At 36.1% G+C, this 23,093-nt stretch overlaps 1 protein-coding gene across 4 annotated transcripts in view; it reads right to left on the bottom strand.

Moving 5' to 3' along the window:
* OCA2 (OCA2 melanosomal transmembrane protein) overlaps window positions 1-23,093 on the bottom strand; it is a 187,896-nt gene that overhangs the window by 108,979 nt on the left and 55,824 nt on the right. For 3 of the 4 annotated variants that reach the window (XM_053971893.1, XM_053971894.1, XM_053971896.1), the window contains exons 8-14: window positions 20,636-20,793; window positions 20,072-20,154; window positions 19,576-19,729; window positions 3,775-3,846; window positions 2,884-2,949; window positions 1,718-1,774; window positions 303-427 (exon numbers count right to left, since the gene is read on the bottom strand). In XM_053971893.1, the coding sequence (XP_053827868.1) occupies window positions 303-427; window positions 1,718-1,774; window positions 2,884-2,949; window positions 3,775-3,846; window positions 19,576-19,729; window positions 20,072-20,154; window positions 20,636-20,793 (715 nt within the window). The remainder of the gene's footprint in view (window positions 1-302; window positions 428-1,717; window positions 1,775-2,883; window positions 2,950-3,774; window positions 3,847-19,575; window positions 19,730-20,071; window positions 20,155-20,635; window positions 20,794-23,093) is intronic. The other variant, XM_053971895.1, reaches the window with a different exon arrangement.

Here is a 23,093-nt window from a genome sequence, read left to right on the forward strand (position 1 = left end):
ATCTACTAGGGAGCATTTGGTACAATATGCTATTGCAATTGAGATATGAAGACAAACCAGAACAGTTAGCTGCCAAGGCAGTGTTCACAGGTTTCAGATATGTGCTCAATATTAATGCAAAGGCAAAAGGCAACCCATCCCTCTGAAAGTGCTAGCTTTTTATTCTACTACAATAAGAGTATTTGAAGTTCTAATTTCCATTTAAATAATTAAGAATACCTCCAAACAAGTATTTTGCAGACATGTATACTACTGATTGCTGTCTATAAAAGACCAAGTCCAAATCCATAACAATAAAATACCTTATGGTTACTGGAGTAAAGAGCAGCATAGTGGTAACGTTGTCCAAAAATGCAGAAAGAATTGCAGCAATGAGGCACAGAAGCGTAATCATGGCCCACACCTTGCCTCGAGAGAACCGATAAGCCTAAGAAAAACAAACAGAAGCAAAATGAATGGACTACATCACTCCAACTTTGATTTCAAAAATTATAGATAAAGCAACTTAATCAAAGTCAAGCAACAATGAGCTCAGAGCATTTACTATTCCTTTACTATTACTCCAACAGCGCCCTCTCCAATACTAAATAATCTGGCAAGAAAATAATTCATGGAAGTGGGCAAACAATCCCATCATGAAAACAAAGAAACAAGTCTGAAGAAACACCATGCTCTGCTGCCAGTCATAAAAGGGGTCTGTGGCAGGAGAAGGGCTGAGCCTCCATGTTCTGCCTGCATGCCCAGGTGGACTACCATGGTTTACACCTTCCTTCCTCTCCACACCTGGGACATATTCCCCATCCTCAGAGCAGCACTGGTGGAGTGAGTCCAGAGGAGGGCCACAAACATGATAAAACACTGGAGCACCTCTCCTACGAGAACAGGCTGGAAGAGATCTGTGTTATTCAGCCTGGCAAAGAGATGGGTCACCTTACAGCACCTTTCAGCACCTAAACATGGACAATAAGACAGTTGTGGGGGGAGGCTTTGGGCAAGGATATGTAGTTATAGGACAAGAGGGATTGGCTTTAAACTGAGACAGTAGGCTTAGATTAGATATTAGTTAGAAATTCTTTACTGTGAGGGTGGTGAGACTATGACAGGTTACCCAGAGAAGCTTTGGATGTCCCATCCCTGGGAATGTTCAAGTCCAGACTGAATGGGGTTTTAAGAAACCTGCTCTAGTTGAAGGTGTCCTTGCCCATGGCAGGGGGATTGGAACAAGATTATGAAGGTTTCTTCCAACCCAAACCGTTCTCTAATTCTATGGTTGTGATTCTATGAGTTACTCTTTTCATGTAAACTTTTGTTCTGCTACTGTGCAAAGGTCTGTGGCCACTTTTCATGTGTGGTCATAAAGTTAAAGATAGTTTTCATATTTCTTCCGCCCGACTGGCAGGCATAAATAGACAGTTGAGCTACAGCAGAACTGCAGTCCTGGGAAAATCAGTGAAATATTCAGCTTAATAGTGTCTAAATGCTTGTGTACCCTACTGGGGACCTTTAACATTTCCTGTAGAAACAGAATTGCATTAAGGGCTTTCTTTCATCCACAAAGGATTTTTTCAGTATTACAACATGACCACTGTAATTTCTAATATGATAAGTATACATTGACCTTAGAAGGGTTCTTTAAAGATTGTGCTTGGTGTGACAGATTTGAATAAATACTAACTTGATAAATCTAGAAATACTAATAAGTCCTAAATAAACCCACCTTTACTGCACAGTAGTCAAAGAATCCAGTCTCTGAAAATATGGCCACCAAAACCATCTGCCAAAAGATGAGGAAAAATATAATCCCTTGGAACTGATATATAAAAGTAATTGAATTATTACTTAAAACTAAAGCAAAGCAATTTCCGATACTGACAAATGGACTTCTTATCTGACACAGCTTTGAGAATCTAATCACCCTTATATTAGAATATTCACTACAGCTGCCAGATATCTCTAGTTAATGCATCATATGGTGAAATATACTTCTCAACATAAACAGTCTGTAAATGTCATACCGGTCTGGTTGAATTTTATTTGTAGTGATTAAGTGGGCATCATATATTAAGTACTCAATGTATCTCCATTATATCATTAATCAAGAAGAACCAATAAGTTTGTTTGCTCTCTGCAGTAATACTACACAGAGCACAGAAGATAGTGGCTTCAAGAAATGCTTGCATTTTCCCACATCTAGGAGGTCTCCTGTCCTTCTGTCTTCGCTCTAAACAGAATTTTTTTTTTCTTTTTTTTTTTTTTCTTTCTTTTTCTGTGGGAAATGCAAGGAGCAAGGGCCAGTGTCAGGAAATAAGAAAAGCTCAGAATGGAAACAGATAATCGTAATTTTGTCTCTGTATATTGTATATTTTGTGTTAGAGTCTAATAGCACTTGGACAATGCTTTTTACTACAAATAGCTCCAGGCAAAGTGATTAAAATAATATATGATTAAAATCTCATCAGATATTACTTCTCCATTTCTGGCTTCCTTTTTTGTAGCTACAGAAAAAAACAGTGAGATAGAAAACAGCTCTTCCAGCAGAGTGTGTTTGAGGAAGGCTTTGAATAAACAAAATTAAAAAGAAAAATGAGAGTGATAATACTTGGCCCTTAAACAGGTCTTTCTGTTTATAAATCCCAAGGATGTTTTTTAGCATGTTGTCAATACAATTTCACAGATTCAAAAAAAATTAGAAAAGGATAAACATTTCAAAAGACTCTTTCAGAGGTCTGATCCTCATCTTTTTTGATAAATTCCTTAAGAGATAAATGTTTGTCATAAGTTGTCTGAGTAAAGTACAATTAACAAAATGTTCTAAAAGGACACATCTCTATATTGAATGCGATTATTTTGGCACATTTAGAGCAAAAGATATGTTTTAGTTACCATTCCAAACAATAATGCCAGTGTCTCATAGTCAATCCACTCCACCACTTTGACCATACTTGGCCTCTGCAATCAAAAAATACGATTACGAGTGAATGCCACCTAACTTGTGATTAGCTATGACTTATAAACTCCACTTAATTGATGAACCATTTAAATAAATGTGATGGAAATTAATAAGTGTTCCTACAAGCTACATAAAAGGACTCTTTTTTATTGCCATTACTACTATTATTATTATTACTAATTCAAAATACTGCTGGCATCCTAAGTCAGTCATTATCAGGCTATTGGTTGGTCTAGTTTTTCCTTACTTAACATTACAGAAATAAAAGATAAACAAATTACATGGCACATTGCAGTTCCCTTTTTGGTAAAAGAACAAAAGCATACCACTTCACCTGTGAACAAACTGGAGAGCATTAAAGGGAACATAGTAATGATGTGGTTATGAGACCAACCGAGAAAATCAATCTGATGTTTGACTATATATCAACAAAGAGTAAGCAGCAGGCGAAACAAAAGGGTTAGAACATGCAAGTATGAGATGTAATTATTTAGGGTAGTATAAAGCAGTGCATTTCCATTTAGGTTCACTTGGTAGCCTAACATGACTGAAAATAACAGTGTTAAATTAATGCTGGATTAAGCTGAAAATGATTGCAGTCAGCTTCCTGCAAATCAGAATAAAAAAGCATCAATTGACGTTTTTGTATTCCCCTTGTCTACACATCAGTCTGACCTCTTTTCCCACCCCAGTTTCTGTCCTACCATTTCTCTTTCTTAAAAAACACTGCTTTGCCATGTGCTCAGTTAGAGCTGGGCAAACATGGAAATTAATGATACCTGACACCACAGCCAGAGACAAAGGGAGCACTTACAGTTACTTACCTCCCCAACAATAGCTAAGGCAGCTAAAGCGGCCAGAGCACCCAGCATGGCTGCAAGGGTCCTGTGAACAATCTGCAACAAAGGGTAAGAATTGACCACAGACTCCTCTAAGCATCTCCTTGCTATTAAAAAGGAGGGGGGGAAGGATAAAACCTCACGTACACAATTATTTTCTTGGCTTGCTTGAGGGTTTTTTCTGACTAGAGGATGGTTAATTACTTTGCTATTAAAAAAAAAAAAAGACCCACAAAGAAAACTAAAAACCAAATAAAACAAAATGAAACAAAAAAAAAAAAAACACAAAACACAACCAACTAAAGCCTTGCCTGTGCAAACACTGCTAGGAAGTCTCATCTCTAATATCCAGGTAGAGAAGGGACTTCAGCACCAGTTTCTTACATTTGCCAGTAGGTGACCCAAGAAGGAAAGCAATTAATCTTCCCTAACTTAAGGATCAAAAAGCCTCGTCCTGTTGGCTTCCCTTCACATCCCATGGAAAGAATATGCATGCCCAGGACGTGATCCATCTCATTCTTAGCAGGGGCTTGTTCAGCAAGCATGCCCTGAAAATGTGCTTTTCCTCTATGTCTGGAAGATCACCAATTGTGTAAAATATCTCGGCTAAAGTAAGCATGTAATTAATGAAAATCACACTACAAAAGACTGAATCTAATTACTAGCTTTCACTATTAATGTGTTTAAATATTATTCCAACACAAGTTAAAATTATTGTTGAGGAAGAAATAAAAGAGTCAAGAAATATTTCATTTGCCTCTAATTTCATAAGAAATATTTTGCTGATAACAAACAATAGGATGAGAATATCTTAAGGCTCTCCTCCATGTTTGTAAAGGAAAAGCAAAAAAGGAAAGTTTTGGCTTTGTTTTTTCTCCTTGATTATAAATTTTTAACGGAAATGGTAAAGAACTACACAATTTACCAAACTACTAGAAAAATAAATATATAAATTACTAACTCAAGAGTAAAAAAATTATCTGTCTCATTCTCCTGTTTTCATTAAAAATGCACTGAAGAACAACCTATTCATGGTCACAAAGCAGGAGATCAGACCAAGATTTTTATGCCCGAATGACCTACTTGTTCAGAGCACAGATTACAGCTCCCACCAGCTCCTACAGAAATGTGTGTGATAACCCACTGGCTCATTTTTGATTTTCCATTTCAGTGCATTGACATGTAAGCACACATATGGCCCTTCTGATTCTGCAAAGGTGGGGAGCATTTGATAACATTCCATAGCTCTTCCAGCTGGCAATCAGGTGCAGCAATTAGACCTTACAGCTCTCTCCAAGCAGAGCTGTCCATTAGGGGAGGGGATCAGCTTCTTACCAGAGCAAAGCTCAAGTGTTGGCTAAAGGGAAATCCTCAGCTGTCCTCAAACTGAAGGTTTTCTTCTCATGCAATCCCCACCCACATTAGATGGCTCTTTTACAGTTCTCATAAAGATATCATGGGTTTTCTGAGATTTGTTTAGCTACAGATTTTTTGCATATTTCCACATAAGCACTTTTGCTGTCACTGTTGTATACTTAATTGCTTGCATTGAGTTGACTGCATTTTCAGTTTCCAAGAGTTTGCTGTCACCTATGGGTGAAGTTGGCTTTAATTTAAGCAGAAAGAAACTGAAGAAATTAAGTCATCTGTCAGTTCCTTCATTCTGGTGGTTTTTCAAGAAGGATATACAAAAGTATATCCTTAAGAATGGACAAGGAGCAAAGCTTTATTACAAAAACTTAGCAAATGTGCAACTCTCCATTCCATCAAACTATCAAATGAAAGTCATAAAGTCATGTAAAGCCTAGAAAAAACACTTATGTAAACTCTGAGACATGTAAATATGAAAAAATTTTATATTTAGGAAGCTTAAGGAGAAAATAGATTACTCTCTTTAATTTTCTTTTCACAGAAAATAAACCCCAAACAAATAATGCACAAGTATTTTTTAAAACTTACAAATATAGAAGTTAGGAGGTGCAGGTTATGAGTTCTGACATTCTTTGAACCACAGTTCCATCTAATACATATTTGGAGGGCTTTATATCAAGAAAAATTCCATTATTATTCTTTTGAAAGATATTACAGATGACCAAACCATTTTGAAGATTGGCAGGAGGATGAGTATCTTTTCAGGATGAATCTTGGAGTGTATCCATAAACAACAGCTCAGGTAGAGAATTGAAAGGGCTCAGAAATAAATTAAGACAGAGACTTAATCTCAGGAAAGCTGAGCAATTTAGTGGACTTCTGAATCTAAAGACATTTTTAAAGGTTAAGTGAGAAATCATCTATATTCATCTGATTGTTCTCTCACTTGAGAAAGGGCAAACCCTTGTACAATGACCATGGTGATGAGAAAGACAGAACTGATAAGGAGGAAGATTCAAAACTTTTAGTATATCAGTTATATACTGATATACTAGAGCTAGAGCTCCCCACCTCCCATTCCAACTGCAAACCTTATAAACTCTTTGCAAAAAGGACATCTTCACCATCACCAGCACCTTTATTTTTGTCCAAAGAATACCTAGCAGTGCTGTCTTACAGCAACAGCAAAGGATATGGCTCTTGCCTTTTTCAAAGCGACAGTCATACCAGTACAAATGCTACTGAAAGCAATGCAGTCCAGATTTCACTCTTTACAAAGCAGGATTCAGTTTTGAGCTCACTGATACAGGACGTTACAAGGCTAAGACATGAAAAAATTGAAAAAAAGGGAATGGATATTTACAGTATTTTATATAAAAAATGAAAATACCCAAAGCTGCAACAATGAAACAACAGTGTCAATAAAGGTGTGTTGATAGCAACCTCATAGAGTCAGTCAGAATAAGTAAAGACTAGGAAAGGCTACTATAGTAATTTTATTTCATAATTCTCTGTAGAAAGTTTGTATCACGATTGCCTGCTGTGTGATAAACACAATGTGCTGAATGCTGATTCACTGATAGTTTCCATACTCTTAATTCAGGAGTTCATTTTAAAGTAAGAGATTAAAGCTAATAATAATTTATGCCACAAGTCTTTTTGCTTGATATTAATTAACAATATACAGTTGCAGAACTGTAATGCAAATTGGATTTAGAAAACCTAGAACTTTCCCAGATTTAAATTTCTTTATTTGAAAGTGCTTTGGAATTTTTGCACTGAGTTCATCAAACCATTTGGTAGACTGCAACAGCATCATTATAAAAATTATTCTGAATTGCAAAAGCTAAATCTTGTATGGTGTTCCAGGAGACAAAAGGAAAATATTTAGAAGCCATTTGAATGATGACCTGTAGCATATGAAAGCATATCTTTCCCAGCTGAAATCCAGGACATGTGCATTTCTAAAATGTGTTTCTGAAGATATTTGGTAAATGATATATCATACCAAACATTTTATTTCCATAAGTCCTTTGTTTTAAGTCATAAATAGCAGTTGAAATATGTGTCAATTATTTTAATATAAAGCTTCAAACACAGCCCATAGTCATTTCTTATCCATTTTGTCTCCAATGAACTCTGTTTTATTGAACTTCTTATTTTACTGATAAATTAATTTGCATTTGATAGAGTGGCAACATTGTTGCATTTTGACAAAGATGCAGTTATTACCAAGCCTATATCCACATACGGGTTTTACGTATTTTTCACCTACCTCCAGAATAGCTGAAATCTTCCTTATAAAATCAACAGCCAAATCCCTCTTAGACTTTATAAAGTCTCTAGACAAGGAGGCAGAGAAGTAAAATTTACCCTAGGATAGCTTTTTTTCTGACTTGAGGTTTTGCATCTATTCCTTGTTATGTTTTAATAAGGATTGATTTGATTAAAATAAGACATCTTCAGCAGTGGAAGAGGTTTTTTCCACAGTTTTTCCTAAAGCAAATCCAGACACTATTAGCCTGAACGCCTCTGAAAATGTGCTCCTCAGTCACATCCCTTGAGGGAGTTATCTTATAATTTGCTGTCATGCATTTTACAAATTTTGGTGGTCTGCTTTGCCTTGGACTATTCCTATTGTTTTAGCAGGATACAGATGAAACTTCAGTCTTTCATGGGTACACATATTTGATTCACTCTTAAGTGGATCAAAAGAAGTGGATCAAAAAACCCCACATTTTGGAAAATTAATGCAGAAGTCTAACACTAGCATCAGAAGCTCTAATCAAAAATAGAAATTGCAGAAAAACAATGGTAATTAACCTTTAAAATTTAAGTAATTTTTCCTAACTGTCAAGCAACATGACTGAAAATCTGGGTTTATGATAGAGAACAAGGGTCAAAAAAAGCCTTGAAATACTTTGAACTCTGCCTTGCTGTAGATCCACTTCAAATTTGAATGACACCAAATTCTTAATCCAGGGAGATTTGCTTTATTTATGGCATATTGTACAATTTGGACACAATAAAGTAACAGACTAGGAATACAGGAAATAGTCAGATACAGAGGAGTTCAGAGCAGAAGAAAAAGAAAGTCTGTGATGCCAGACATATTTATTTGATTTTCCACATGCTCACCTCTGGTAAAGAGACTGAGCAATACCAGTTAGTGAAAGCATAGCAACATACCTCCCCTTCAGCTGGTGATGGCAGCTAATGTTTTAACTCCTCACCCTCCTGCCCCCAGTTTTCTCCCCACACAAGCTCTGCAGAAGCAGTTCTGTTGCTCCTTCAGCTCTGGGGCACTGTGTCCAGCACATGGGAACCCCTCACAGGGGACATGCCTCAACAGCTTGTGCAAAATGAATGATAACAGAAAATTAATTGCCTCAGAATTATCCAGTTAAGCAGTAGTAAGTAAACTGTAGGGATTTTAATGAGGCAAAAGGGAACTGCTTCACATAGCTTAGAAAGAATGACATGCTGCTGCAGTGTGCAGGGATGGGCTAGAGCAATTCTTGAGGTAAGCATGTAAGGTACACTGGTGAAAGATGATGTGCATCAAGAATCCCAAAGTGACTCCAAGCATCACAAAAATCCGTGACAGCAAGAACAGCTATTTATATATATGTATGCTATACATGCAGGCATGAATCATAAAATAAGACTTTAGACTAGGTTAAATATTTAGAAAATCTAAAAATGAATCTCATTTTTATAAGTCAAAATATGTCAAAACTGCATCACTGTACATAAGTATGTCTTGCTTAGGAAAAAAAAAATCCTGGACTAAAAGTTTACTCATTTTTACAAGAAATCAATGGTGAATCAATATTATAGTACTGCCATTTGCATGAAATATGTGACCAAGACCAGTTAAGAGCACTGACTGGAGAAATCTGTGGATTTAGAAACATTATCATATCTTAGTACTACTAACATGCATTCTTATTTGTTCTTTGCACAATAAATATTTATGCCTGTAACTGTGAAAATAATATTCCATATATATTAATTTAAAGTCAATAAGCTCTTTTTGAAGACAAATACCCAACCTTAAATTACTATTTTTAAATGGAAACACTAGATTCTGTAGCAAATTTTGTAATTTCTGAACATCTACTCAACCCCGAGGAAAGAAAGCACCCATCTATGACATTTTGCTATAATACCTATTTCTACTCAGATAGTGTGCCAAATTACTTGTTCTGATTTAATGTCAGTGGAGGAAGTCCTGGTAGAAACAACCCTGCCTTAGGGGAAGTCATGTAAGGCAACAGCTTGTCACTTTCTAATACAATGCTACACAATATAAAAACTATACAAGATGATTATCTTAAATAGAAAGTGATTAACAGTAATACTATATGGTGTCCAAGAAAATGCCTGTATTAGTTTACTTTTATCCCTATGATATGTGTGCTGGTTTTTGCTGGGGCAGAGGTAATTTGCTTCACAGGAGATGGTAGAAGGCTACATTTTGGATATGTTTTGAACATAGGGTTAATAATGTAGAGATGCTTTTGTCATTGCTGAGCAGGGCTTACACAGAGCCAAGGCCTTTTCTGCTTTTCCTACTGCCCGTAATGATGAGCAGACTATGGATGCATGGGACATTATGAGCCAGGACAGCTGACCCCAACAGACCCAAGGGAGATTCCTGACTATATGACATCATGATCAGTATATAGAGTGGGGAAGAAAGAGGAAAGGGGGACATTTAGAGTGGTGGTGTTTGCCTTCCCCAGTTCTGTGGGACTCTATGGGGCCCTGTTCTCCTGGAGATGGCTGAATGCCTGCCTGCCCATGGGAAGAATTGAAGTAATTCCTTGTTTTTCTTTGTTTGCATGCATCACTTTCCTTATTAAACTGGTTTTATCTCAATCCATGAGTTTTCTAGCTTTTATCCTCTTGATTTTTTTCTCTGATCCCTCTGGTGGGGGAGTGAATGAGCAGTTTCCTGGGGCTTGGATGCTGGCTGGGGTTAAACCACAACAGCACATTAACTAGAACAAGCTAAGAAACACAAGGTAAGGATATCTTATAATTCTTGTCTAGGATAAGCAGTCCTGAAATCCTGTGATTAAGTTAACTGCATTAAGCTGACATCAATTCTTTCTATAAAACAATGCAGAGAGAGAATCAGGGAGAGAGATGGACAGAGAAAGTGACTTAAGAAATCAAATTATTTTCTGTGAATAAATTACCAGATTAATTCATTCCCCTCTTCTCTACCAAAAATCTATAGGATGATTCTAGATTCTGCAGAGATATTTGTTACTCCAAAGCTCTGTCAAAGTGTTTGAATAAACAATGTGCACAATTTACAATCTTTTCAGAGTCTATGAGTTTTCTTCCTCAGCTATATCACTGCTTGCTGTTTGTAGAGAAAACAAAATTACTAAAGCTTCATGCTGATATGGAACATTGGATTAACTGGTTGATAGTGATCCTTGAATGATGCAAAGACAAATATACCCTTGATGCATGAGATGAAACAAACTATTGAATTTTTATGCCTTGGAAACTTGAGGGAAAAGTAAAGCTGGAGAAAAGAACATAGAACTAGGAAGGAAGGGGGCAAATATCATTTGTGCAGATGATAGACAGAGGACCCAGAAGAGGGTGTAATCCTATGAGATGAGGGTTGAAATGACTGCTAAATTGAGTTTTGTTTTGAAATAACCTCTCACCTCAGAATATTAAGGTAAAGAGGGACAAAAAGGTAATCTTTCTATCAGAAATAGCTAGCTAATATTTCTAGCAGAATCATACAAAAGAGAGAAATTTGCCATACCTATATCACTGCAGTCATAAGTGGATGTTTTCCAATCTGTACATGTTGGAATGGTTCTGATGTTAAGAAAATCAGTTTTATATATCTTCAGAAAACTCCAGAAGGTAGTATCCAGTAAGATCTGATAGCATGATAGCCCCTCTGAGTCAAATTTTAAAAGTAAATCTGTACTTGGTATGAATTTTGGGATTTTGTCTTATTACAGAAGTGGACAGACACATAGAGAAATGAACAAACTCATGCAGGGCCTTGAGTCCAGTCACATCAATAGAAACGTGATCCCTGCAGAAAGAGAGGATGGTGAGCTTTTTTAGGTGCCATTCCTGTAATATTTTAGCTACATAAAACATGTTCTACATGACTTAAGTAAAGAGATATGGTCATGAGGCAGTAAAGAACCTTGAAGAAAATAAACCAAACTGCTTCTGTGGGCCAACATGATCAAAGCCATTGTTTACCAATAGGCTGGTTTAGGAGCAAGCCATCAGTCTTGTAAGGGTCAATCCAGTTCTCCAGCATCTACCTCAGCAGGCTTTGCTGACTCCATCCACTCCGGGTACTTTGATATCATTTCCAATGCACACCCTCATCCTTAGTGTCCTAAAGACATTTGTAAGGACTGAGAGACCCTCAATTATGTTTACAGTTTCAGAACATTTTCTGAAACGGAAGAAGATGCCACCATTTGTATTTTCCCAGCTGTCTCAGTTATCTCTATTCTTGAGACTAATAAAGCTGGGAATTTATAGTACTAACAAATTACATGGACCAAATAACGGAATTTTACCCTCCCAGTCTGAAATTTTGTCAGCCCCCTTAAAACAGTAGGTTAATAAGCCATACAGAAATACAGCCACACACTATGAACAGTAGAGCAAGCTGCAGTACTTGCATTACCTTTACAGGGAACTTTCTGCTCCAGCTAGCAGTTCCTCTAGAGAGTCTTTCATCCCTGACATCTCCTTTTTTTTTTTCACTCCACTTTTCTTCTCTGAATTTTTTCCTCTTTAAATCATGTCATCATATCTCCCTTCAAGCCTGCCCCCTACACTTTTAGTTTTTTCTTTCACTTTTGCCTTTGCTCTTGCTGAAGACACCATCTGAGGCCCCAGAAAGAGCTGAGTGGTTCTCATCCCTGTTTGTGTGCATTAGAAGTGTACATGAGTTCTAACAACTTGTTAAAATTTTAAGACTTCAATGCTCTCTACCCCTCTGGTTGCCGTAGGCAGGGTAGAACCTGAACGGCAGCATTCAATTAAGCTAATTTAATGTTCTGTTCCCTCTCTCAAACAGAAAGGAAACACACCAAACCACAAAATACATAGTATGCAAGGCAGGGCAAAACATTTGTATTTGCCAGTTTTTCACAAATTGAACAAAATACAGTTCAAAATTAGGTTTAAAAGGCACAGAAACTAGCAAACAGCCATTTGGAAATTAGTTTTTGCATTTAGTGTGGAAAATATGACTGGTATTATTTCAAAAAATAGCATTCTGTGAAAAGAGAAGCCTGACAACACCTTTTAAAGCAGACAGTCCTATCTAGACCTTAGAATAGTGAGCAGCACCATCCAGTGGCAATTATTTTCCTATTTCATTCTTAATTAGAGACAGTTTACATGCTGCTGAAGTACCATAGCGCCCAAAAGGAGTGTTTTCTTTAAGACACACATATTCAGAACACAGCCAGACTTCTACCCAGACAGATCTAACAATTAGGCAGGCAATAGTCAGTGTAAAATCAATATTCATATTGGATTAATAATACAAAATTGTTATTATAACATATCAAGCTGTGATCCAGCTGGGGATTTTGTTTGCTGTTATATTGCATTTTTGTTTTAATTGAAACCCATCCCTTCCTTGTCTTACAGAATTTTGCTTCCTTTAAGCTTTCTTGCCTTTGCTGTAGTTAGGGCAGGTAAAAATGACTAGTTTATCTTACTGGTACTGACCCTGTCCTTTTAGAGCCTCCTCATTGTTGGCAGTGGCTCTACTCTACACAAGCAATAGAAATCCTGGCACGCTGGGGGTACTGATAGAATCCTTCTCATAAGGAGCAGCTCACAATGCTCCTGCACAGCAGATTGAAAGTTATTCTGAGCTTCTCGAAATCACTGAGATCAAAATACACAGAGGTCGTCACAGCCTCCTTCTAAATTAGGGAAAGGCATTAGGGAATGACAGTAAAGGTTGATTGTCTGTACTGCTTAATTGGTAGCTCAGTAGCAGGCTGTTATCTCTGGAAAAATATCTAGAGTACCACTTGTTGAATATTTCACTCTGGGAGACAGGATAGATGGATCTGTCCCGTGTCTGGATATCCTTGCTCAATCCAGTCATCCAGCATCTACCTCAGCAAGCTTTACTGCACATCCTCAGTTTATTTCCTAAAACCAGTTTTCATGGGGATGGCAAGAGTGCCCTCCTTATAGTGCACACTTTCAGCTGAGGAGGCATGGGGGGAAGTAGAGTTTTAAATGGCAAAGGCGCTTTAGAGTTATGGGGACTCTAAACAAGATCCAAAACCATTTGTTGCCCAGGGCAGATGAGGTTAGACTGCTCCAGAGGAAGCTAGATTTCTATTTAAGGTAAGTTTTACTACTGGATTTTATGTTTAGGTTTCATTACCCTGATTTAGGTTCTGTACAACCCTCAGAGTCTCAGTATTTAGAACTTCTGCGTTCTTTTACTCCCTACCACCCCCAGACAGTGGGGCAGATAAGGGGAAATTTTATTCTTGCTCAGGGAGGTATGGCTTGGACTCTTATTAAGGAGAGTAGAAGATTTGTTCTGATAATCTGTCCCTAATTTTCTGGCAAACCCTACAGCACTGTTTTAATTCCTCTTCACAATTTTTTTTAATCCTAAAACAAATGAAATCCATAGCAGCAGGAATATATTCTCTCTGACAAAAGGCCAGGGAGTGCATCAACTACTACTTCCTTTTTCACATGGTCTTTTCCAATAACTGCTATGGATTTTCTTCTGTTCCTTTGCTACTAATCTTTTGGGAGGACATATGTGGAGGTGGGAACATTCTAATCCACGCTCTTCTCAGTCTGTATCTAAAAACAGATCAATACAAGAATGGATAGGAAGCAAGAAGCCATGCTGACTAAGCTGATCACTTCTATGATCAGACACACTTTCTGTTACTTTCCTTATCAGAAAAAAATATCCCTTAAGATTAACCTATTTCTATCACTTAATGTTATGCTTCATAATAGCCAAGGACTATTTCTTCTCTTTTCTTATTACCTCTCTAAAGCATATTTTTTGTTAAAAAATCTGGACTGTGCAAGTGTAGACTGCAGTAATAACACCTTATTCCAGTTGTAGAAATGTTTCCTACCAGTAAACACTGGTTCAACCAGCCTGCAATGACAGAAAAATGGTCAGACTAAAATCACATAAAAGTTTTGTTCTCTGGAACTAATTTCTCCTGGTTAGATGCTATTAAAAATCACTCTGACTTAAAGAAATTAAGCTTAGGGGATGTTTATTCATAATTTAAGGTAGTTAATAATAGAAAAGTAATATGGAGAGAAACTGACACACTCCATTTCCATTAAAGTAATTTAAATTGTGATTATAAGCCCATACTTCATGTTAGTAAGAAAATAGAGCTTTTAAGGCCAGATCTTGCACTTTCAAGTATTTGTGTTTTAAGAAGAAATACAGATATGTAAATGTCATTCAAGATGTCAGATCATTAAAATGCCATTTAAAAGATCCTGGCAAGATCTTTCTTAGTGCTAATTACAAGACAGGGTATGTAGCTAAATAATATCACTTGTGGTAAGTCCTATGGAGGCTCTCACAGAATTTCTGATACTTGCTTTTATCACTTTTCTGCTATTTGATATGCTATTGGTATCTCTTATGTTTTCTTCAATTTTTTAAATTAACTTAGTATTACAAGTGTTATTTTGCCTTTTCTCCTGATTAAATGTAATGTTTTACAAAATAGCTTTTAAAAGGCAATTATTTCACATTTGGTTCTGCTCATTCAAGTATCATAAACAGCTAACACTGCATTTTAACACACCGCACAAAACAAATATATTATTAGGGGAAAGTGTTGGACAAGGGCACACATTAATTCATTTTAATTAATGAGCTCTATCCTTTAATAATTGATGTCTAGCATTCCTCCTTACATATTTCTAATTAATGCAGCTTCAACATAGCTGCAAATATGCAGTTAATAATTACAAATAAGAGCTTTATAAAGCAAAAAAACTTTTTCGTATGCCAGCAAAACTTGAATATTTTAACAGATATTTTAAGATATAGATGGGCAGATTGATTTTACCCCATTTTGTCTAGACAAAATTACCCCATTTTGTCTAGACAAAAACAAGGACAAGGTGAGAAAGCAAAGGTATCTAACTAATCTGTCTAACTGATAGCTAATCAATGAGATTTTATCTGCACTACTTTTCCTTGACCGTGCCTTATGACCAGAAATGACACATCATTCAGTTAATGAGCTACAATAATCACTTTAGTCACACAGGAAAATGTTTTTCTGGAAGAAATTATGGAAATCGAAGAAGGAAAAGGATCAAATACACTCAGCTGAAAGAACAAAGATGTTTGGAGCAGGGGTTTATAAAAATTAAATTTTCTAGCTTTTTTTTCTTTCAAGTTTACAATCAAGGAAGTATACACATTTTGAGATCAAAAATAGAAAAAGCCTGTCTGAAAATGCATTGTAAACTGATTTAATACAGCAACATCAGTGTAGAACTCTGTACATCCACCTTTTACACCAGATGTCTCTGTAGACCAATGTGAAAACATACTTGTAACCCATTAACCAGTGTTTCCACGATAATCCTGAAGGGTCAAACAGAAGAGCTGAGATCAAAAAAAGTAAACCTGGCACACTTTCTTTCTTATTTTAACATGCAGGTTTTTGAATTTCCTGTGCAGTTTATACTTTCAAGAATAAAATTAAATACTTTGTGGTTTTCAACAAGTCTATAAAATAGTATAGATTAGATCAAAGAAGAAGCACCACAAGAAGCTGAATGTTTTTCTCCTTTGGGACAAGGGGAGGGAATAGGAGACTGAAATGCTAAGAGGGAACAAATTGGTATTTGAAGAATGTCGGAACCCAAGGTGTCCCTCAGACACTCTTGGATGTTCTGGGCCCAGGGCAGAAGCCTCTGAGACCCTGGCAGGCGGCCAGGGACCCCTGTGGTCTTGAGCTTGACCCATGGAACAATTTACCAACCTTGCAGGAAGAACAAGAAATCACAAAAGTTTAGATATTATAATAGAAGTAGTCACAAAGTGAAAGGTAGGATTTTTGAGTGCTGTACAGGGGGGTTTTAGGCCTTGTACAGGGGGGTCTGAGTTTTGTACATGGGGGTCAGAGGTTTTAAGATGGAGGGATTTGGGCGTGCCCTGTCCTCCTTCTTTCTTCTTCCTATTCTCCATGTTCTTGGTGATGTTGGCACTCACAGATTGGTTTAGAGTAGAAAGTCACTGTTCAACATAGGTAGTAGGCATTGGGGAAAAACTATAAACACCTAATACGTAATGTGTGATATAAAAGATGGCACCAGCCCCTCGGGGAGGGGGAGACGGGGACAGCCAGAGACGGGGACAGACAGAGTCAGGGACAATGTCAGGGAGTCTGTGTGCCTTGAGATAACATGCAATAAACTGCCTTGAGACCGGACGACTGAAGACTACTGAGTCTTTCTTTGAAGGCACGGGTTGGAGGAGAGACTTTACCACCATCCGGAGTCACCCCAATCCGGGGAAGGCTCCGTCAGAAGAAAATAATTTTCAAGAGAATTAACATCTAATGAAAGAACAGACGACTGCATAAAGAAAAAAAAAAAAAGAAAATAGCCCACAAACTCCAAACAAAAAACTAAGGCATGACCAGGTAAAGAGAGTCAAAAGCAATATAAAAATTTCAAGAGGTAAAGTAGTAGAATTGTGAAGTAAGAAAATATTCATATTTGTGTTAAGTCTGAAACTAGAAATCATTGGGAATTAAAGAGGAAAAGGAGCATCTTCTTTTATTAGAAATATATTTGTATTTTATGAATATATAACATGGAATCAGTTTCAAAAGAAACAACACTGAAAATAAGCACCTGAAGAAATGAAGTTCAACAGCTTGTTTTCTGAAGAACAGCACATCCTGAGACTTCCACTGACAAAGTGGGGTGCTTAATTTAGACATTTGATGCTAACATGGAGGCAAACAGCTGCCTCAAAGTAGATTTTACCCTGCAAGTTTACAATGGTAAAAGTTTGGAGAAGACAATTGTTTACAGTACGTGCACTTCAGTTTCCAGCTGGAACCTCTTACTTTGCAATCTTCTCCCATCATCCTGTATCTGCAGGAAGCAGAAGCTCTTGCAGCCTTTTTTGCACAGTCCCTGGTGACTAAGGTAGCAAAGAATAGGAGGACAAGAGCAAGAAAGGATTAAAAGATGAGGACAGTGGAGATGAGGAGGCTGTGGGCATGATCTACCATTCATGTGGGGGAAAAAAGGGCTGTGCAGGAGGAAATAGAGGCTCTTGTGATTTGTAACAGATAAAATGCTTCCTTTTCTTCATTTTTAAAGAAAATACGTGAAAATATAGCTCTAAAATTGGTTTGGGTGTCCACAGTGTCTGAATTTGAATTTGTATTGCAAATAATAATTAATAAAATAGGGGAAAATAATGAAGACTGATAAAAGATGGGGAGCAGCAACACCAAAAATTAAAATCTATCTCTTTAAAAAATTAAAGAGATTGTTTCTACAGTAACATTGATTTCTCCAACAGTGAAAACAGCTAAAGGGATAGAAAGTGCAATGTGTTGAGAAAGCAGGACTTCAGGCACTGAAGTTATAAATACTGAATATGATGAAAGCCACTATTACATATTCCAACAATATCAACATCCATTGCTTGCAAGAAATCCGTGAGGGAACCATAGAATTAAAAATGAAGAGTTTAGAATTTATTCCTGTTGCAGCATTTGTCATTCCTATAGATGCTATGGAGAAAGTTACTAATATCATGACACAATATGTGGCTTTCCACACTCTAAATTTCAAAATTTCACAGAAGTTTACTTATGCATACTTATTTCTACCTTTGAATTTGCAGAAATATTTTTTCTGCTGGCAATAGAAATCTTTCCTTGATATTTTCACAGAAACAATAATTTAATGAATTGTTTTAAGGCTTTTTCTTAAAAGTAACAGGAAAATTAATGCTTTCCCTGGCTCTGCTTTTCAGTTTCAAGTCTTTATTTTCTTTTCCACATTAATTTTTCCAAAGTAGATTTTCAGGATGCAAACACAAAACCCCTCTTTACATACATTTAAAACCCAATGTTTTTTCAACTGCTAAAAGGTTGCATGGTCGGGGGTTTAGGGGTGGGGAATTTTGTTTGGTTCAGCTTTTTTTAAAAAATAATTTGCATTTAAAAGTATTAAGACTATTTTGGGGCTGTACTGCGTGTCTACACATATTTAGAGAAAAATCTAGTCCAATCCTCCTCTGCATTTAATATAATATCTCTTTGTTCATTTATAATGTACACAGAGGCATTTTTAGGTTTAGAAAGAAATAATCATTGCTGAACCACATAATCTAAATGTCTAAATCATCTGCTGTGTTGTGTGCATCCCTTATTGGTATTTGATTAGGTGAAGTTCTACAACCTTACCATTTTAATGGGGAACAGGGTGAAAAGCTCAAAATATGCAATCGATGTGGAAGAAAAATGAGCATGCTGGGCATATATACTGTGGAGTACCTTGTAGACTTAATTTCATTCATTTCTTTGTTTCATATTAATATAAATTAGGCGTGATTAGACTCAGAGAATTGACAATATGGCTGCTCATAGGAATTAAAATTTTTTTTTTTTAAATGCTCCTCCCTATTTGCAATTCATTTTAAGATAACAGTAAGTGTTTTCAGTTCAAAGAATTCAGTTGGAGTTCTGTGTTATTTATGATATGTTTTCCATTCTTAGTGTGATGCAATGCATTTTTATTGGATTTATTACCTCAAGGTTTTGTAATGTTGTTGCAATATATGTTAAAAGTTCCCTGTCCCTTGACTTTGTATTAATTCAAACTCCATTTCCTCTTCAAATAATACAGTTAAAGAATGTCTAAAAGTCACTTATTAAAATATATGCTCATTTTAACCTGTGGAAAGTACACTAAGTTCATAATTTGAGGTACCTTAGAGAAAGTAAATAACAAAATAGTTAAATAGGTTTTTTCTTTCACCTTGAAATAATTAACTTTAAAACAAATTTTCCACACCTTTCATGTTTCTGACCTATTTTTACTCCCACAAATAAACTATAATTCTGTTGAAATATTAAAAAACTTATAGAGCATAATAGAAAAATATACAAGATCACTGTAACATTAAAATAACTTGGCAAAATCACTTACAATGCAGAACAATTTCCCCATGTGTATCTTATTCCTGTCATTAGCAACACTGATGGTGCACAAAGAAGTTATATACACATTTTAAAATTATATCAAAGCCCAAGACTGAAAACTTTTCCTGTGCTCCAATTACAACTTAGGGAAAAAAAAGAAAATCAAAGCACAAAACTGACTTACTTCCAATATGATCAACACGTAGACACCTACTAAGATGATGGATGCAACTGTTACTTGTGCCTCTATATTTGCATGAAGGTACTGATGCTTCATGGAAAGAGGAACACTTCCAGACTCCTGCAGGGAAGCTTGAATGTTTATGAAGATGGTGCCTCTGGTAAAAGAAAAAGAAGTTTTGTTTATTCCTGGAATGAAATACCTTTTGTTCTATTTGTGCGTTATTTTATATTGAGTACTTATCAATATACTTGTTATATCTTTACAAAAGCAAGCAACTCCTCAAACATTTTCAAACAAACTCTCTCCTTCTAAAAACTATTGTTTAGAAATTAACTCAAGTACAAACCAGTCTTGTAAATACTTTCAAAGGGCAACAAGAAGTCATCCTTTCCTGCCCTTCTGGAACATGCAGTGATAATTATTTTTATAACATTTACTTAGTCAAGTCTACAGAAACTACTCCTTCGATGCATCATTTTTAAGTCTCTTAGCCAACCTGTATGGTATCTGAAAGGTTCTAGTTGTGATGATCTGCTGATTTCTTCTTGAACTTAAGGGTAGAGACCAGTTGTATACCACCTGCAAGAGAATCATATTCAGCAATATTAGCAGAAGTCAGTGATAGTGATATGTCTCTGATACAGGGTTTTATTTCTCTTTTTCTCTCTTCTGTCCATTTTTGATTTTTTTTTTGTTGATCATGCATAAAATCAGCCTAAATTAATTCCCCCTGATTAGGTTTGTTATGGGTATTCAGGTTTAATCAAACTAATTCATCCTCATACTTTCATTCAATCACTGAATTGAGACACTTCCAGAGGGAGGATGCCAAAACACACTTTGCATTGAATATAGAGATCAAAATTTTAATGCAGGAAGCCCAGAGAAGCCTTATAAAGGCAAAAGAAAATGCAACTTTAATTACAGCAAGTTTTCTAATGCTGAAATTTAAACACTTAGCAGCAAGAAGAAGCACGGCCGCTTAATCCACATAGTGGTGATGGAAATAAATGATAAAACATATCTCAGAAAAAGTGAAAGATAACTTAAAGATTGTCACCTGCTGCTGGTGCCTCCTCCTTGATCCTGTGTCCTCATTCTGGCTGATTTGTACTACGATGTATTCCTCTGTTTGCTCATCAACCACTTGTGCCCCAAATGGGCCTCCTATGTCTAACTTTAACAGAGTAGAATCATGAAAGTCAGTCAGATTCATAGCTGTTAATAAAGTTGTTAAGGTGCAAATTTCCAGTAAAAATAGTATAGGCTGTATAGGCTGTACAAATTCCAGGGGGAAAAAATTAGTTAATTTATATTGAAAAAATACATTCTTCAGCTAAATTTCAGGAATTTTGAAAAAAAAAACAAAACAGATGTCTACTTCCTCACCAAGTAGTACTGTTTTGACCAAGTTTCCTAATAAAACAAGAGTTAGAAGTTCAGAACAAATATATCTTTCCTATTGACTTTTGTTATTACCAGTGATTTTTCACCTGATGTATCAAAGCTTCAAAATAGCACACAGAAATACACAGAGAGACAGAGAAGTAAGGCTCTTTAAGTACTTGTATTAGATGGAAGGCTACACCATTAGCTCAGCAATTTAAACATTACAGAACTTGTACTGGTGAAAACAATGTAGAAACTACAGAGGATTTTGCCTATTTGCTTTTTGGTCAAAGTTTTGCTCACAATGTTACAAATATCTGAATGATCGTCTCAATCTCCTTTCAGCTGAAGTATTCACAGTCTCTATTACCCTCAGCTCCTTCATCTACTTCTTTTTCTTAAGATATCTCACATGAGGTGTGGTCAAACTACACTCCTAGTCTAATATAATTGAAAAATTAGCCAACCATGATCCACAAATCCATTGGAAGTCTGGTTCTATTAGTCCCAATATATCTAGGGCTTTTTAAACCTCGTGTTGTAATAGTCCACTTCTGGCATGGTTGAAAAAAGCATCCCTGTGGCTTAATGGGTGGGGAAGGGAGGGGATGAGGAGAGCCCGAGATTTTAAACCCTTCACAATTTGTTTTTTACTGTAATAGACCAATATTGTAATTGTTTTGCTCCTGTGACAGGTAGAAAGCTAAGGCATCACCAACAAAACCAAAAAAAACAAAAAAAAAAAACAAAACAAAACAAAAAACTAACAAACAAAAATAACTCCTTAGTTTTACACATACATGTTCCATTGAAATCATGAGACTTAATCACATGCTTGAACATCTTATGGTTTTATCTAATATTTTATTGAGCATACTACAAAGAGAGTAGTATGGAAACTACAGTCTGTACCAGATGTACCAGATCATACACCCACCAAAATAATTTTCCCAAAAAGATGCTTTGTAGCCCTCAAAACTAGGAGACTTTTAACAGGAAAAGAAAAAATATCTCAGGATAGTTAGAGGACTCAGGGCAGTGCTGTGCTCTGTCCTGCTTCCAGTGACCTCCAGGGAAGATCATCCATGTAAAGTCAGCGTCTAATGGGGAAAGATTTGGGAGATTATGAGGTCCCTCTGGATCTAGAAAAGAGTAATATCTCACAGTAACAACAAAAAAAAAAAAAAAAAAAAAACCAACAACAACAACAAAAAAAAAAAAACAACAACAACAAAAAAAAAACCCTAGATCTGGTACCAGGTGGGTACATTCAAAGTAATATAAATGTCACCCTGCTTAGCAAGGCAAGCTGAGCAAACACCACCAGAGACACTCATATGCCATTAATTAAAAAAATAATGCCCAACCATCTATTTGCTTAAAGGAATCCCACAAGAAAGGATAAAAAAAATAATCTCACATGTAACAAATCAAGAGACAAGTCCAGTCTGAAGAATTTACACTCACAACTCTTAGCAAACATAAACAGAAATTACAACAACTCTCTTCTGTTTCTGAAAGTTTTAAATATGATTTGGCATCACAGTTTTTCTGTGTCACTAGTTGATATATAATAGGAATCTAAATAGGAGCTATATCCATACCTTTAACTAGAGACATTAATTAAACCTTTTATAAGGTTTGCTCACTTGAAATCATTATCCCTAAGGTTTGGGACAACTTTTGAGAGTCAGTTTTTCACAAGGAGTGAAAAAAAGTTACATGCACCTGAAGCTTCAGGTGCATATAATTATGGCAGCTTCCTTTTAAGCAATACTTTTAAAATAAATCCTGTAATTACCTAGATGACACATTCAGGAGTTATTAGAAAATATGTCTAAAATTAAACCTTATTTTCAAGAAGAGTGGCTCCTTTCTTCTTTTCCTCTACAGATAAGGATACTTTTTCCATTCCATTCTGTGCACTTATAAAACCATTATAAAAAGTCACAGGGAAAAAAAAAAAAAAAAAAAAAAAAAAAAAAAAAAAAAAGAAAGGTTCTCCTTTGATTGCAAGTGCAACAGAACATCATTCACCAGTCTGCATTGAGGCTCTTAAATCCCATCAGAGTTATCTTTTTCCAAACAATATTTTGGGACTGTCATAATTCCATTGTTAGACTGAAGCA

This window comes from Vidua macroura, chromosome 2 (genome assembly GCF_024509145.1).
Source record: "Vidua macroura isolate BioBank_ID:100142 chromosome 2, ASM2450914v1, whole genome shotgun sequence".
Lineage (NCBI taxonomy): Eukaryota > Metazoa > Chordata > Aves > Passeriformes > Viduidae > Vidua > Vidua macroura.